The sequence below is a fragment of the Crinia signifera genome, chromosome 5 (assembly GCF_055691185.1).
Source record: "Crinia signifera chromosome 5, ASM5569118v1, whole genome shotgun sequence".
Classification (NCBI taxonomy): domain Eukaryota; kingdom Metazoa; phylum Chordata; class Amphibia; order Anura; family Myobatrachidae; genus Crinia; species Crinia signifera.
In genome coordinates this window covers 116,294,984-116,314,220 of record NC_139221.1, presented here as the reverse complement: position 1 = coordinate 116,314,220, position 19,237 = coordinate 116,294,984, and the positions used below count along the sequence as shown (strand labels likewise).

At 41.8% G+C, this 19,237-nt stretch overlaps 1 protein-coding gene across 3 annotated transcripts in view; it reads right to left on the bottom strand.

The window, feature by feature from the left end:
• Positions 1–1,451: 1,451 nt before the first annotated feature.
• The window catches only part of MCUR1 (mitochondrial calcium uniporter regulator 1), a 41,811-nt gene continuing 24,025 nt past the window's right edge, over positions 1,452–19,237 (bottom strand). For 2 of the 3 annotated variants that reach the window (XM_083187892.1, XM_083187890.1), the window contains exons 7-9: positions 17,106–17,159; positions 4,221–4,335; positions 1,452–1,727 (exon numbers count right to left, since the gene is read on the bottom strand). In XM_083187892.1, coding sequence (XP_083044018.1) covers positions 1,672–1,727; positions 4,221–4,335; positions 17,106–17,159 — 225 coding nt within the window. In that variant the 3' untranslated portion in view covers positions 1,452–1,671. The remainder of the gene's footprint in view (positions 1,728–4,220; positions 4,336–17,105; positions 17,160–19,237) is intronic. The other variant, XM_083187891.1, reaches the window with a different exon arrangement.

Here is a 19,237-nt window from a genome sequence, read left to right as displayed (position 1 = left end):
CTCATGTAAATGAGTCAGTTGGTTCCGAAGATATAGCCGGTTAAATGAGATAACTGGTTAAAGGGGGGAGGGGTGGTTTTCTCTCCCCCTCACACCAGAAAATGCAGGGACTAGGCTGGTGTAAAAGGGGCCAACCTGGGAATGCATTTTCTGCAAAAGGGGTATTATTTCAAATAGCCGGACCTGCAGTGCTCTGAATACAGCCAGGCTCTGCCACTGTCAGTGGCTGTCACTTCTGCCTGGCGGCGGCTGTCCCCCATTTACCACGAGCATGTATTCCCCCTTGGCAATGAGCATGTAATCCCACATGGCAACGAGCATGGAACCTCTGGCAATGTGCATGGAACCCTTGGCAATGAGCATGTAGAGAAGCAGCACTTATGTAGCATAATTTTTAACAGGCATTATGGTGTTTGGCATAACACATAATGGACATAATAGCGTGTAACTTAACGTGTAATGGACATTATGGTGTAAATGTTTAATGCAAGCCTTTGGTGGACAATGTCCCTGTTTATGAAGTGTATTCTGGCTCAATCCATGTGGCATTATGTGAATTTTGTCTCAATCCGTGTGGCATTATGTGAATTTTGGCTCAATCCATGTGGCATTATGGGAATTTTGGCTCAATCCGTGTGGCATTATGTGAATTTTTTCCCAATCCGTGTGGCATTATGTGAATTTTGGCTCAATCCGTGTGGCATTATGTGAATTTTGGCTCAATCCATGTGGCATTATGTGAATTTTGGCTCAATCCGTATGGCATTTTATGCATTTGGCTCAATCTGTGTGGCATTATGTGAATTTTGACATAATCCATTTGGCATTATGTGAATTTTGGATCAATCCGTGTGTGTTATTATGTAAATTTTGGCTCAATCCATGTGGCATTATGTGAATTTTGACACAATCCATGTGGTATTATTTGAATTTTGGTTCAATCCATGTGGCATCATGTCAATTTTGGCTCATTCCATTTGGCATCATGTGTAAGGGGCAAGTATAATGGGGTCTAGTATTTTGTTGCATAATGTGTAGAAGTTGTATATGGTGTTGACACGCCCCCTGTTGAGTGGCCACACACCCTTTTCTGGAGCGCGCCTTTGGCGCGCGCACAATTTCATCCTTCACTTTTGTTGCCATGGTGGGCCTGCGTACTTTAAATGCCAGGGCCTATTTTTAATTCCATTCCCACCCTCTCCTGCCGCTCTCTTAGCATGTACACTGGCACCACTAACACCGCCCCTCCCCCACCCAAACCCTTTTTTATCATGTGCCCCCCCTGTCATTTTATCCTGGATCCGCCCCTGTTCAGCAATATTCCTTTCTCCATTATATCAGAGTAAAATTTGGCTGATCCCATCACAGAAAATACCATCTGGACACAAGAGGCTAAATATAGAAGTAAAATTATTGTCCACATACAAGATGACAAAATACACATATTTTTGACTCCAAATAATATATTTATTGTGCTATACATTCTTTACAATCCAAATCAGTATACGGTTTTGAATGAGTGGACGGAAAAACATTAACATTCGCTCCACAGAAAGCTGTTTTCTTTGGTAATATAGCCGATTATCAAAATAATCCATATTTAAAGTGTGTTTGCGATGGCAAACTAGAAGATGACTATAAAATGTAAGAAATAGTGCAGACCAATGAATGTTACATCCACAAACGATAAAATCCCAAAGCTATTGTAAGGCACGTAAACACAGAACCTGTATTGGGAAGAAATAAAAATGAAGTTACACTTTTTTTAATGCATTAACCTTATAGTTACTGCTGTAACTACCTATAATGTACAATTCATATATATATTATTCCTTATTTAGTACTAGTATTTTGTACACAACATTCACACTTATGCAAAAATTCATTAACAAATGTTTCCAACAGACAATGACCTTGTGCATTAAACCTCATCATGCATGTATGTGCTTGGCTGGCTGGGGAGAAGCTGTCCAAAAGTGATTTGCAGGCAACTAAGTGGTTACAGAGTGTGGCATAAATATACATATATTTCCGTTTTGTGAGATTTAATGGGTGAATGCAGCAATCGTTTTTTTGTATCAGTTGCTGGGTTTGCTGTTAGGTTGCTATGCGGCTTTACAAAGTATCTTTAAAAGATGCCTCTGGGATGTTCCTCATTTTACATCTGTCTCTGTATACTGGTGTTAAAAATAGGACTAACCAAAAGACACCTTTACTTATGCTGGGCTGCCAGACATTGTATCCGACAACCCTGACACCAGCAGTTATTGTGGCCATATCTCTCAGTGTATGGCCTGTTGAAGTCAGGTTGCATCCACGCCACACAACATGGTATGGCCGCCATTTTGGTTCGCAGAGTTACGTAAATAGAGTACAGAAACAAGCAGGAATAATTGTGCGAACCCTGTGCACAGCCATTCAAACACACAAACTCATACTCCACACTCTCAAATAATAAAATATAGTTATATGGTTTAATATCGCTACACATAGTATTAACACACGATCGCCACAGGACATATTTAGTATCTATGTGATCAGTGTCTCACACGCAGCTCTCCGGTTCTTGTATGAAATGCGCATCATTTACCGTTCAAAAGTTGTGGACATTATATAACATTTGTTATTTATTCAATGTTATGCCAAGCTTTGTCTCCCTGTATTGTTCCTTTGTACGGCGCTGCGAAACACTTGTGGCGCCTTATAAATAAAATTATAATAATAATAATAATTGCCATGAGGCAGGACTCTTAAGGAAAATCCAGTTTATACCAGATGCACAGCAGGAACCCTAGACGATGACGAAGCCTCTGAACAAAGAACCACCACTGTGCAACTTTACTGTACCAATCAGAAGTGACACCTGACCTCTTGACCAATGGAGAACTTTATTGTATCCTTTTGTCTGGACCCTATATAATGATGTGCAGGACAGTCCATTTGCTTTTTCTATCCCACTGTGATCAGGATCTCTGACTATAGTGCCCCGGTCCGGGGGAGGGGCGCAAGCATGAGAGACAGTATTCTGTGGCTTTTTTTGTCTTGTTGTAGTTGTATGTGAGCTGATCTCTACTTGCATCTGTTTTTCCCCTTATTCAGTACACAGTATGTAAACTGCGCACTTCACTTATTGTCCATCGGTTTGGGATTAATTGGACATTAACAGGCCATACGATATCTGCGCTCTTCCCCTAGGGAGACGACATTTCCCTACTCATGCGCTGTGAAGGAACAGGGAAATGTTGTCCAGTTAACCTGGGGCAGCGCATACACTGACCTGTGGCCAATTTGCAGCCAACAAATTATAGGATCTGTCAAACATACTGGATGATTTCAGCATGCCTGACAGGCCAATAATTTGTGGTCAATCACGCAAATACACTGTACAATTTTCTGGGCAAATGTATAATGTATGCCCAGTTAAGTAACAGCTACTACTGTCTGACCTCTGACCCTCTAACCAGTGTCAGTGATGTCATCATCTGACTTCACTGTGCATGTCAATCTCATTAGATGCCTTTCTCTTTCATTAAATAAACTAGTAACTAGATTTGGCAAATACAGGGTTACATCAGGCGACCCCACTCCGCCAACTGTATGCTAAACATGCCGATCTCTCCTCCCCTGTTGACCTGTGAGGCTCCCATGATAAGCTTACTGCTTGGGGGGGGGGGGGGGGGGGGGACAGATACTTCAGCATAATTCCCCTCCCCACATACACTAATTGCATGTTATGTATTCTGGACAGAGAACCTGTATAACAGAAAATTCATATATATTATACGACAGATACTTCAGCATAATTCCCCTCCCCACATACACTAATTGCATGTTATGTATTCTGGACAGAGAACCTGTATAACAGAAAATTTTGGAAATCATCAATGTTTGATGTAACAAATGTCTATAAATCTACTGTATACCTGTCCTCTAACTGCCTGCCAAGAGAATGATCTGTGACCAATACAGCACAGAAAAACTTAGGGATGACGATTGAGGTTTTTGGTGGTTGATCCAGATTACTTTGACCTGTCTGAGGGACTTAACGGGGGCCCAGGTAAGACAGGAAAGAACACCCCCCAACGCCAACACCATATGTCAACAGTCATTAGTAGAAGTGCAGGATATGTTGTTATTATCATGGCTTCATCCCCACAATTGGCTGCATCCCCACTCTAGCATCAGGGCCTATCTATGCACCTCTGACATAAATAACTTACCTGCAAGGTATTTGAGAGCATCAAGTTTATGGGATTCTAGCATGGTTTTAAGTCCTGCTACCTCTGTGTCAATCTTCCTCTTTGTTTGAGTCAGTCCTCTGTCTTGTTGGGCATGCTGAAAAGCAAGACACGTTATACCATTAGATTTCTGTAATGTCTCAATTATCTGCAGTGGATAGTACTTGTGCTTTGTTTATATAAAATATTGTGTAACATGCTCGTGCCTTATAAATAAAGAATAACAACAATGAATAATGAATGTTAACTTCTCAGACTGTAAATTCCCAAAGCTATTGTGAAACAATGACTTTGTTTTGGGTATGGCGTGCGAGTATAATCAACATAAATGTATGTTTTCATGTGAACAAATGAGTGATTGACAGCCTCATTTTTATTGCAGCAGCCATGCAGTTTACCTTGACTATAATGATTAATCCCATTGATGTATTCTTATTAACACATAAAACATATGTGAGTCATGCTCCTGTTTTGCTTTTATTTAAAAGCAATATAGATTGGGTTTAAGTATCTTGTCTAACTGTACCTCAAAGGAAAAGATACTGCACACCAGAGCTATTGAATGAGCTGTGTACACATATGCCGCATGAATGCAGTAACGAGGAACATCGACCAAAGTGGGTCTAAGATCATGCAGACTGGCCAAAGCAGTAGCGATGCTGGTGCCATGCTTCTCTATGCACATGTTACAGCTGAAGGTAGATACACTACCGACCCAGAAAGGTCCCTTCCTGTCAATCACTCACTGTGAGCGGCGTGACAAAGGTGCCTTGGCACATGTGCAGTACGATCGTTGCAAATATGCAGTCTGCCAATAATCGAAGTAGGTTTAACATTGATATTACATACAAACATGAATTATGCCTTATGTTCGGAATATAGGTGTTCCCTCTAAAGACAAAGTTGTGATTACATGAATAGATTAATTACTGACATAGGCGAACAAAGAAGCAGCATTATCCTTAGTTGGAGTATTTGCGTACACGACTACATTTCCTATGATTTACATTTAATCTGATTTTTACAAATACTAGCATACTTTTAAACGGAATGCGTTCAAGGAATGGAGAGTTAGGGGTAAATGGTGGTTAGGGTTAATCTGGACATACACTAGGGCAACTTATCCCCTCAGAGAAATTGCCCGTGATGCCTGCTTGAGCTTCCCAGGACCTTCCTGGGTGGCAGGATCGCATGCGATCTTTTTTGCATGCAATATATTGCATGTGATCCCAGCCAAGCCTGCCCGGCTCGGAAGCAATGCAACAGATTGGTTCTGCAGCAGGTGTGATACGCATCGCATCAGACCTGCTGTCAATCACATGCCAAGCATAGAGATTGAATGGGGGGGGGGGGGGGGCAGAAGGAGGGTGGTATTGTATACTTACCTGACCCCTGTTGGGATTCCCTCCATTGGGATGCTGGTGACGGTATTCTGAGCACCGGCATCTCCACCACCAGTCATCTGCAAGTATCCCTTATAAACAATAATCCGTCCAGTTGCTGTTATCTGGGTTCAAATAATGTATTTCAAAAGCACAACTACCATTGGTGATGAATTATTTGGGCCCAGGTACAGTAACTACAATACAACTTACAAGATCAGTGGTGGAAATATAGGGGTCTGCTATAATATCTCACAGTTTACCTTGATTAATAATAATAATTAAAAAAAAAGGTAAGAAAGAAAAAACAAATTAAATTAAAAACTCATAACTTGTGTTTCAAACAAATACAGTATAAAATCTATTATTTACAGCCATTAGACATGTGTCTACCAGGTTCATAGTAGAGTACTGCTGGAAGGAGGTCTCTCTCACTGGCAGCTTGCCCGGCCTCTTCTTTCCCACAGTTAACTGGTATAGGTGTGTAACCAGCTTTAAGGTGGCCATACACACGCAGATTTATCTTCATCTGGCTGGTTGGAACAAAAACATGGTTATGGATGAGAGCAAATGACAGTTGACCATTTGCTTGGAAATGCTGAAATACTGCCAAACTGTCACTCATCCATAACCATGTTTTTGTTTCAACCAGCCAGATCTGAAGATAAATCTTACTAGTGTATGGGCACCTTTAGAGTAGATAAGTTGGACTGCTATTGATAAGACTTTAAAAAGTGTGTTGCTTCATTCCAACTTTTTTTTAAATTGAGTTTTTATTTGTACAAATACACAAACATTTTTAAAACATACACTTACATACATGTCAGTTACATAGAAAAATAGAATTTGCACTGTACGACTCAAGCACACTATCTTTTCTTTTTTTTTTGCTTCATTCCAACTTTACTTAATAAACTGATTGTAATGTGTATACAGTATACCAGGGGTTCCCAATCTTTTTCAAATCACGGCACACTAGAGTATCAGAACTTTTCCACGGCACCCCTTGGCCCCCAAAAAATATTTAAAATTAAGTAGATTGTGTTTATATGTGCTTCTTAGGTTCAGTTAAGTGTTAAAGGGCAGGATTAGCTTCTGATTGTACACATATTTTACATTTGGCAGCCACCAGCACTGGTTTTGTCCATAAATAATTGATCATAAATCATTTTAATTAGTCCTGGACCACCAACCTGGGGCACCCCTTCAAGTGTCTCGAGGAAACCCAGGGAGCCACGGCACACAGTTTGGGAACCACTGCAGTATACTGTATGTGAAAATGTATAGGTCATTGTGGTTATGGGGCTTAAGATACTTTTAAACTAGTACAGGTTGAGTATCCCTTATCCAAAATGCTCGGGACCAGGAGAATTTTGGATAACGGATTATTCCGTATTTCGGAATATTTTAATATTTCAATGATGTATTTTGAAGTATCTTGCATTTATGCTGTATAAACACATAATATACACACATATATATTTTATTACCACATAAAATACACACAAATATATTTTATTTGTTCAAAAAACAAGGTTTCAAAACGTGAAACAAAATGTGTGTACTATCTTAGCACTGAATTTGAATGCCAAGCAATCATTGTCTTGCACATATATAGTGCCAGTTACATATCATGTCCCCAGTGAGTTTTTAGCAAAAAAAAAAATTTTTTTTTCACTTTCTGGAATGTCTGGTTTTCGGAATAATTCGGATAACGGATATTCGGATACGGGATACTCGACCTGTACTGTAGTAACGTTTCTAGTCTTTATTGATAGACTGTAAGGAAACACAACTACTAATTAAATGGCAACTGTAGAATGTACATGTGAAAACACCCACAGTAGATCATCCTGCACCAGAAAAACCCACCAGAGATCTTAGGGTCACCTCCCCCCTGTCAACTCCCCCCCCCCACCTGAATCCCCACCATGGATCGCCAGGGTTCCCCTTCCACTGCCCCGCTGTAGTGAACTCAGTAGATACTGATACAGGATCTATAATATACTTTAATAAAGTATAGAGAACTGTGCTGCTTACTCTGTGCCCAGGGGTGTAACTAGGTATTTGTAGGTCCCATAGCAAAATTTTGTAATGGCCCCTATTTACCAACCTATGGTGATAAATGTATATTACACATGTAACCTACACAGGAAAGATGGGCCCCCTTCAGCTCTGGGCCCCATAGCAGCGGCACCCCTTGCACCTATGGTAGTTTTGCCCTTGCCTGTGCCCCCCGAGTATGTTGTTATTAGATGTACTGTATTGTGTCCCTTGATAATTACTGCCCCAAATTAGTGGGTGATCCCTGACCCTACCCACTTGTAGATAGTGTATGTTATGTATTTTGTAGAAATTACACCAAGCGAAGTGTCTGATACGAAGTTATTTGAAACATGTAGTTTATATTCTGGTAAGGTACAGTATATGGAAGATTCAAAATAGCCCTTATCTTATATAATAAAATTGTGTTACATTTATTGGCACAAATACTATTGCTTATGCTATCAATTAATGAAACTTGTCACATTATTTGCCAATCTGATATGCCTGACTAGTATTTCTGCAAATATACCAAATGCAATTTTAGTACATATGCAGAGACAGTGTTTATCATTGGTGTCTTACAAAACTTGGGTCAAGAATTTAATCATTGACTAGTGCCCTTCCCTATTGGTGCACAGTTTGTATGTTCTTCTTGTGTTTGGGATTTGTATATTTCCAGTACTCTGGTTTCCTAGCCCACCCATTAAGCATGCTAGCTGGCCTAGCTAACATACCAAACAGTCTGCCCAGCATGCCATTTGTGGCTAATGCATATTTACCTACTTTTGAAAACTAGTTCCAGGGAGGATTATAGTTGGTAGTAGAATTTTGCACAGCGCCCCATTGTAGGGGGCGTGTCATGCTCCTCCCAAAGGGTGTGTCTACAGTGGCGGAGCTAGTGTAAGGCAGCCCCCGCTGTCGCTTGGGGGAGTGAGCGGCAGCGTGGTCTGTGTGGGTGCCGGGCACCGCCACCCACCTGTCGCACTGACTATCTGACATGCTACCTCAGTGCCGCCTATCACTGCATACGTTCTGGCAGAGAGTCAACTGTGGCGTGGGCGCGGCCATGAATGGCCATCACTGTAAAAAAAAAAAAAGTCCCTCACTTGCCTGTACACAGAGCCAGCTATTGGCTACTGTCTACAGGACTGGCGGGAGGATGGGCTGATTGGCGGGCGGGCTGTTGAATGGTCTGTCGGATGGGCGGGCAGGGGCAGCCTGGGACGGACACGTCGGAGGAGCCAGGGGAAACAGCGATGACGTTTACAGGCTGCTGCTAGCAGCTTCTTAGTACTTATAGCGCGCTAACAGTGAGTGGCACTGCATTGTAAGGGTTAATGCCTAGAGAAAATGAAAACAGGTGCTGCTGCAGGGGCAGCGAGATTGTAATATAGATGATGTCAGAAGTGTTACATTAAGGAGACTCTGGGTGATTATAAGGGACCAGGACTAAGTGCTGTATTTCCCCCGGCATTCTCACACAGCACTGGGTGTGTGTGACGCCACACACCATAATACCCCTTGACTATACACCACACACCATAATGCCTATTACACCACACAATGTAATGCGACTTACACTATATGCCCGGAGCCCGGGACATATTGACAGCGCCGCCGCCCCCCCTCCCCCTAGACCCCCCACCCGCCTGCCCAAGTAAAGTTAAGCACCCCCCTTTCCCCTCAGAAACTATAGTTACGCCAATGCGTGTCTAGTTCCATATATGGAAAGATTGGGAAAATAGGTTGTGAATGTGGCATCTACAGTATAAGCGTGGGTGTGTACTGCTATATCTGAGAGGAATCTTTTAAAATTACATATCAAAATGTAGATAAGCCCCAAAGCAGTTAGTAAGTGCTGATGATTCAATGTAAATGTATCTATCTCGTAACAGTGTAATGTGGGCTAGGTTAAATGAGGGAGATTGCTAGACCAATGAGGGAGAGAGGGAGATTACGGTTATTTCAGGGCATCTCCTGCAGAATGCAGGAGGATAGGCAGCTATGGGCTAATGTAGAACCACAGCTACATTAGGAAGCTCTAGTGTGGAACTGGGGGCGGTGCTTGCTGAGTGGAGGACAGAAAGTTGAACATTATATTGATACATCTCTCATCTCTCAACAGTAAAACCTATAACTATGCAGCACAATCAGTGGCGTAACTATTATATTTCAGCCCCCCTGCCGCAAATTCGGGCAGTGCCCCCCCTCTTTTTGTGTCAACAAACCCCCCTCCAACCCCTAGGGTCAACAACCCCCCCTCCCCCCGCGTGCAGCCGGTACCTCCTGCTGCGGCCGGCGCTTCTGTCAGGTCCCGGCTCTCCCAGCTCCTGCAGCATATAAAAAGTGACTCTCAGAAAATGGCTGCCCCCATTATGCAGACAGTTTTTGAGGATGCTAGAGTAGGCGGCGGCCTCCTCTAGCAACCTTAAAAGCAGTCTGCTGTATGGGGGCAGCCATTTTCTGAGAGTCACTTTTTATATGCTGCAAATTGATGTGCTTCTTCTATCAAAATGCTTGGATGTTATCAGGATCAGATGTAACTACAGATACTCATCTCAATGGGTCTCCTAATGTGCTTTGTTAAAGCTATTATAATATATATATATATATATATATATATATATATATATATATATATATATATATATATATATATATATATATATATATATATATATATATGGCGTAGAGAGGAAACGCACACTCAAAGTAGGGATACCAATCTGGGTGCAGGGACAATAATCCAATATTGTATATCAGTCCCCAGACAGATAGATCCAATCCTGGGACAGACAGGTCCAGCACACCATAGCATGTAACATGCAGTAAAACAATTTAATGAAGCAAGGTATAAGAATTCATTATACTCAGCATATCCGTGGCAGTAGCATTAGGCAGCTATACACTTCAACTCCACAGGCTTAGCCCTGACGGGCTGTTTCGGTGTCAAATCACCTTCCTCAAAGGGCATCCAATGCCCGTCAGGGCTAAGCCTGTGGAGTTGAAGTGTATAGCTGCCTAATGCTACTGCCACGGATATGCTGAGTATAATGAATTCTTATACCTTGCTTCATTAAACCGTATTTTTAATTGAGTGTTTTTTATTGGATTTTTATAATATAACAAATAAACAAGGTACAAAAACCCAGACAGAGACACCAAAAGAATAGATACTGCATGACAGTAAGTATTATTTAAAACATATGCAGGAGGATATAGACATATATGTATAATAGGCAGTACTGACCCCCTACATTACTAAGGATATAGTGCAATAGCCCGAAGGCGCCAATCGGGCACATGCATCAATAAAGAATGGTGGGTCTCATTAAACCGTTTTTATTGCATGATACATGCTATGGTGTGCTGGACCTGTCTGTCCCAGGATTGGATCTATCTGTCTGGGGACTGATATACAATATATATATATATATATATATATATATATATATATATATATAGGAGGAACAGGGGAAGAACTGTCACTCAGGTCTTGTCTTAGCTGCAAACAGCTGTAGCTTGCTCCGTTGCCATAAGCCAGGAGACTGAACCAGGTACAGCCAACAATGTAGAGAATGGGGAGACAGAGGCACTCGGAGACTGCTTAGGTGAAGCAAACATGGACCAATTTAATCCATATCAAGCAAAGCCTGTCTACGTTTCAGGGGTCAAGCCCCCGTCGTCAGGACAATAAGCCTTATTGTCCTGACGACGGGGGCTTGACCCCCAAAACGGAGATAGGCTTTGCTTGATATGGATTAAATTGGTCCATGTTTGCTTCACCTAAGAAGTCTCCGAGTGCCTCTGTCTCCCCATTCTCTCTCTCTCTCTCTCTCTCTCTCTCTCTATATATATCTATCTATCTATCTATATATATATATAATCACACATACCTGATGACGAGGTAATAAAAACCTCAAAACGTTGCCGTATACCTGACTGAATTTACATTATTTCGGGAGTGCCGCCGAACTTCGTATATATACATACCAATTGGTATTAGTTTTTATCTTATTTTAGACACTGCATCCATTGTTTTTTTCCATACCTCTCCAGGTTTTGACTAAACCTGTTTTTTTGTAGCAGCCATACAAAGTGAAACAGCCCATTCATTGCGCCCCCTATATCTCTGCTTCCTTATTAGGAGACAGAGACACATTTTTCTACACAATTAGAATTATGAAGTTAACAGGATACGGTCATTAGTTCGACAAGCATTAGGTTGACACCACATAGTCAACATTACTGAAGGTCGACATATGGGGTTAGGTCAACAGGGTCATTAGGTCGACACAAATATTATGTTGACACGGGGACAGTTTTTCACTTTCTTTGAGCTGACATGTGCGGACATACAGTATTTCATGCCCTACCATTCACTAGGGAGTAGAGGGAGCATGAAATAGTGTGCCGAGTGCAGCGAGACACCGTGCCCGAAGCACAACAAGCCATGTGTGGGGATGTGGTTCTATGTTTCGGTGTCCATGTCGATATCCAGGCAAAAAAGGTGAAAAACCCCATGTCGACCATTTGACAGTCGACCTGGCCCATGTCAACCTAATGAACCTGTCATCAACCTAACCCCATGTCGACCTTCAATCATGTCGACATTCATGCATGTTGACCTTGTGATGTCAACCTAATGCTTGTCTATCCAATGATCCATACACAAGGAAACTGGATCATCAATTATTAATTTGGCTCTTCACCCCTTCATAAATGTATTTACCTTCAGTTTCATAGATGTACATTAACAATACTGAAGTGTTTCTGTAAGAAAACTGCATAACTCACTCTATTGTAGTGCTGCCTGAGCAGCAGCCTCAGCAGATCACTAAACAGGAAAAGCATCTTTTGTATCGATCACTTTCCAGGGTGTGGTATAAATCATCTGCATGACACAATGATGTCATATTTTGCTTTGTGATTCATTGTGCTGGAATCGTTTTTGCATATGTTTTATTTCTGTGCTCAGATGACATATATAAAAAAACTAATCTGTGTGCTTTTACTGAAAGCATTTTTAACACGTTCTTGACATCACATAAAACAAAAACAACAGTATCACACAGCTGGAGATGGTGGTCTCATATGATAATAAGAACCTTCAGGGTGGCGTGGTCTATCAAATTTGGAGGCAGTAAATGAGATTTGGGACAAGCAGTGCTATCAGAGATTGGGGGTAGCTCCTGGTTTCCCCTGGTGAGGGAGAAAGGTGAGGCCATGGCAAGAACCATGATGCCCATCCACACTCCTCTCATTATAGATTAATGCAGTGGTGGCTTCATATGTGTAATTTCCTATTTGAATTGTGAACTGAGCTGTAGCACAACATCTGGAGCCACCACTGGAGAACTGCTCAAAAAAAAAAAAAATAAGAAAACACCAATACGAACTATAATTACAGGTTTAGTCTTTGTTGATCCATTCTCTTTTCTTTGTGGGTACCGTGGCAGAAAACATTGGCTTCTGGGAGTTTCTTGTGGGAGGCCAGAAATGGTTTGGGTAAAGCCTGAATTGGATTAGTTGAGTTATTTATAGTAAAGTGTTCTTGATGTTAGTAAGCTCAAGGGTCATGTTAGATTAAACCAGTGATGGCTAACCTTGACACTCCAGCTGTTGTTGAACTACACATCCCAGAATGCCCTGCATCAGTTTTAGCATGGCCAAATAGTAAAACTGTAGCAGGACATGCTGGGATGTGTAGTTCAACAACAGATGGAGTGATAAGGTTAGCCATCACTGGATTAAACCGATGTAATGGACTCAATGAACCGATTTTTACAATTCTACTCCCAACATAACTTTCTACAACACGGGTTCTGTTTTGGAGATAACCTTTCCTGCTGGTTATGGGTCTCCTCTAAAAATCACTAACAAACATATCTTGTTCAAAAGTAAAATCTTAAGTGGGTCATCAAATGGGATTTGGAATAGTTTGTTAACTTGAAAATGTCAACAACATGGCCATAATGTTGACATGTAGCACACCTGCATGCAGTGGCGTAACTATAGCCCCGCAGCCCGAGTAACTGTGGGCGCCGGTCTGCAAAGCTATATTTACTAGTAGCCCGGAGCCCGGGACATATTGACAGTGCCGGGTGGGGGTTAGTGATGTCAATATAGGCAGGGGGGGGGGGGGGCTCAAAAATGTTAGTTACACCATTGCCTGCATGTCGCCATTATGTTTTCATGTAGGCTATGGAAGACCTTTATTAAATTGTCCAGGTGCTCATTATCATTACTGCCAATCTAGATAACACTCTTTTCATGCATTATCTGGACTATTGTTCTTTGCAGCAGCATGGGGATGAAGCTACTGTATGCCAAATACAAGTCTGTTGTACTGTAAAGGCCTCAATACATTAGGCCGACTTCCTCATAGCTCCCCAGGAAAGCTCAATAAGCTTTGGCACTTGATTTGCCATTTTTTTTAGATGTGATAAATAGATGCGATTTATCACTTTATTCAAGCTCCCGCAGCCATCTCTCAATGGGGGAGATGGCTGCAGGACCCTATTCAATGCTGTCTTCCCCGACAGCATTGAACAGGGGATCTTGGCAGAACGAGCCCGACTGCACAATCAGTCAGGCTCGTTCTGCCGAGAACGCCCGGGAAGTGGCGAGCTCCCGGCTGCAGCTCGCGGCCATGCCCCCTTCTCGTCCCACTGAAGCGGGACATTGAATCACGCCTGCAACTTTTCGGTCGAGCAGACCGAGAACGGGACAAGGTCACGGCTGTAGGGCAAGCTCAACAGCCGTGACCCAAGATTGAATACCCCCTAAGCCCGGGGAGCTGCTGGCAGGAGGAGGCAGAATTGAAAAATCCTAGTCAAAAGACTGGGCAGTCCCTGATTGGCTGAGAGAACTCTATCAGCAGCCGCCCAGTCTTTTGAATGCGATTTTTCAATTCACCCGCTGCCTCCCGTTTCACGTCACTGCACCGGATGCGATACATCAATGTGTCGCTGAGGGCTGCACATAAGATTTATCTTATGTGCAGCTGGTCCGACCTCCGTCTCCAAAGCGTACGGGACCATGCATAGAATCAGAGAGGTGCACTTGGAATTTGGGCCGATTTCACTAGAACATCTGGCCCAAATTGCATAGTATATGAGGGCCTTATCAGTCCTTTGTGTGGATTTATGGCAAGGCATTCTTTTTAAACTTCCTCTACCAGCATATAAAGATACATGCTTCAGGTCTATTTTTATGAATCCGTTTAAACATGATAAGACTGCAAAGATAGCCTCAATTTTTGGCAGAGGATACTGCAATGTGTACAAAGCTGGATTTGTTATTGCCAAAAATTTGGGATTTAATTGACATTTATTATACTGAAAAAACTTAATCAGCGGGTTTCAGTGAAGCCAAAATACTGTTGCAGTAAACAATAAGCTTTAGGGCCCATGATTGTCAGTAAAACTGCCCCTTTCCCATTTTCCTAAATATTATAGGCCTGACAGTATAGTTCTACATTTTCTATATATGTGAACCAGACAATGTAGTGATCTTTCTTTTGTTTAGCAGCACCTGCAAAGAGTCTTCCTGTCGTGCCTATAAGGGTTGAACTTGGTTAGGTTGTGATCCAACCCCTGGAGCTGGATTATAAAGGAAATTAGGATTCCTTATGAACTTTACACACATCAATGGACAGGCCTCTCAGTATGAGGTGGAGTCCGGGCCCGAAGGCGTGGTTATGGATATTGGAGTTCTGGCAGGTGAGTATGTGCTTGGGTATAACAGTAAGGGGGAAATGTACTAACATAGGGAGTTCTATTTCACATGTGATGTTGCTATGGGCAACCAATCAGGATAAGAGAGTTTAAGGAAGGAGAGCACGATATGGGGAGGGATCAATTCTTATGAGGCCGTACCATATACGAAGACTAACGGTATGAGTTTTATCCCCATTGTTCTCCCTCATTCCACGTATTCCCCTTATCTCCTGTTCCCCATTTATGCATGATTCAAAAATAGCGATCAAATATGCTAATTTTATGTGTCTGAGCTAACCAACCTCTGTGCGATCAATAACATCACTATCCTTTAAAAACATAACTTCCTGATAGACCAAAACAGGTAATTTATGAAAGGAACTTCAATTGACAAACCTAGATCCTTATCCATCATCCTCCCTCCCCATATCGTGCTCTCCTTCCTTAAACTCTCTTATACTTATGAAGGTGTTCTGAATTTTTTTTTTATATGAATGTACATATTGACACTGTTGTATCATAATTTTCAGCTCGAACTGGTTCTGCTTATTTGCTTCCTTCGCCCCTGTTGAAGTCACTTCAGTGACGAAATGCGTTGGGCCAACAACATTCTATGGAAGTTCAATCACAGATTATGAAATATCAGAAATTATACTCAATGTTCTTATTAAAAATGTCATAATTTTTTTTAAATCACTAGTGCGTTACTGCAATTGTTATTAGCGCACTCTGAAACCCTTTTCTTTCATAAATAAATATATATATATAAAAACTAAAATCCCATGTAGAGTCATGCAGACATACGCTAGTCCAGTGGTTCCCAAACTGTGTGCCGTGGCTCCCTGGGGTGCCTCGGGACACTTGCAGGGGTGCCACGAGTTGGTGGTTCAGGACCAATTCAAATTATTTATGACCAATTATAATTATATTTATGGACAAAAACAGTGCTGGTGGCTGCCAATCATAAAATATGTGTACAATCAGCAGCAACTCATGCCCTTTAACACATAACTGAACCTAAGAAGCACATATAAACACAATCTACTTCATTTTATATAATTTTTTTGGGCCTAGGGGTGCCGTTGAAAAATTCTGGTGCTCTAGGGTGCCATGATTCTAAAAAGATTGGGAACCCCTGCGCTAGTCCCAAAATTATGTGCGTGCATGTGAAAAATCCCAGGATTTCTGCGTTATCTCTGAAGGGGGTATTAGTAAGATATAACACGTCCGGCATACTTACACTGGACAGTCTAAAACAAATAGAGCTAAAAACACCACATCATGCATTAAAACATTCCTTGGCTATCCATTGATGCCAAGCCATGCATTATCTGTGGTGGGGGCTATTGCTACACATACTGCTCTTTGTCAGGGGTCACCACCATCACTATCCTGCTTGTTGTCTGGTGATTTCTGCAGGTCCGGGCAGGGATGTAACAATAGCCCCCACAGACCCCTAGTGCCCACAGCTACTTAATGACTCCAAGCCATGCAGGATCAGTGGCAGGGGCTATTGCTACACCACTGCTTTAATGTAATATGCATCAATGTCAATATCTCACAGTAATACAAAGACAAACTTTGAAAATGCACAAGGATTGTCCTAAATGAGACTCCTTATACTACTATTAATATTATTACTGAGAAAGAGGGATATCTCTGCTTAGGAACCAATGACGCTAATTACACAAGCTGAATTACCCAGATGAAGTACTTACCATTTCTACTACCTCTGTTCTAAATTCCAAAAGCTTCCGGTCATTATCAGCATACTATATGAGAAAGAAATACACAGCAGATGTAGGTCACCCCCAAAACATACAGTATATTAAACCATGACTTAATTATAATAACTATGACATGACTCGTGACTAACATTACCAAGAAAGTCATCCTACAAAAGTCTAGTCACCTTATTTATGATACAAAAGCAGAATGACGGTTAAAAAAACAATGTAAAGCAAATAAAAAAAGGAATAATTAACATTATAAAAAATGTATGCACACTGAAGAGCGCCTTGGGCCAGTGTCAGGTGAGCCGTTGGAGTCCTGGGGCTTATCCAGCTAGAACAGAGCTAGCAACCAAAACACCTGTCTGACACCACCCTAATTATGATTGGTGTTTTTACAGTAATTAGATTTGTAGTAATATGTGACAGATTCATATAAAAGATTTAGTAGTAGGCAAAAAAAATAATAATAATCAGATTAACAAAATATGTACGTCATAATATTGTTACTGAAAACATAATTGGAGAAAATGTAAGCATAAACAGCCTCTCTCGAAATCCCATAAACAAGGAAATTGATGTTCGTGAGCCTGGCTATGTCATATAACTATTGTTAATGCTGGGCATACACATACAGATAACATTCCTGTCAGACAAAATCCATACTAAGATTTGTGCGAAGAATGACCGTGGAAATCACAGTAACAACACATAAAAACGAATGCTATTGTAAAGCGTAACGGAATCTGCTGCGCTATATAAGAAACTGTAAATAAATAAATAAATAAATAATGCTGCACATACTTTTATGGTGTGTACACACGGGAGCAATATTAGGTAAAATCGCTGGGAATATGGTCGCTGCACGCTCCCGTGTGCACTCCCTGCTGGTCGCTGGAGCATGCTCCTGCGACCAGCGGCTTTCCCCGGCGATCGCTGTGCCGGGAGGTCAGCGCCAGGGAGATCAGCATTGATCTCCCCAGCCCAGTGCCGCTGCTCCCTCCCTCGTCCCTTCACGGAGGTCAGCGCCGGGAAGATCAGCATTGATCTCCCCAGCCCCGTGCCGCTGCTCCCTCCCTCCTCCCTTCACGGAGATCAGAGCCGGGGAGATCAGCATTGATCTCCCCAGCCCCGTGCCGCTGCTCCCTCCCTCCTCCCTTCAAAGTGACAGCAGCAGCGTCTGCTGCTGCTGCACTCCCCCTCCGCCCCGTAGCAGTGTCTCCTTTTCATCGCTGATGAAAAGGAGACACTGAGCAATATGATTGCTGGCAATATATTGCTAGCAATATATCGCTAGCAATCATATTGCACCGTGTGTACACAGCATTAGAACTAGGTCCCGATCGCATCACTAGACCAAAATGCATGCAATGATCGCATGTACGGGCGCCTTAAAAATCTAAATATATAAGGGATGATTCTGCTATGGAAGTAAGGACCTAATTCAGATTGGATATTAAAGCACATTTTCTCTCTTATAGGACAATACCATGCTCCACGTGGGGCAAATGTACATGTGCAAAGATAGTTAGATTTGTGTGGGGTGTGTTCAAATGGAAATCTAAACTGCAGTGTAAAAATAAAACAGCCAGTATTTACCCTGCAAAGAAACAAAATAACTCCCCAAATCTGCCCCACCTGCAGTGCAGTATGGTTTTGTCCATTTGCTAAAAAAAATGTGCTTTGCGATCCAGTCTGAATTAAACCCTAAAGCATTAAAACAAAAAAGAGAGAACAAATAACTGCACTGCAGATGGGACAGATGTGAGATATTTAAAAAGTGCATAAAGATTCTCAGTGCTATCCTATTATCCCAGATAAAAAAAAACAATGTTTTACAGATGGTTTTTACTACTGCCATCAAATTTGGATCGCCCGATAAAAAGCGCGAGTTCTCCCAAAAACACACAGGTTCAGTGAAACCTAATCTCTAAGAAATCCAAAATCTAAACTGCAGAGTAAAAATACAAAAATATATAAGCAAAAACAGACAGTATTTACCTTACATGCATAAAGTTTAAGTGCATTTGCATAACTTCCATTGCAACATGGTTGGCTTCAGATACAAAGTTATGTGCTATGTCCTTCACAAAACTGCAACTCTTGACTGTAGGCCTTTC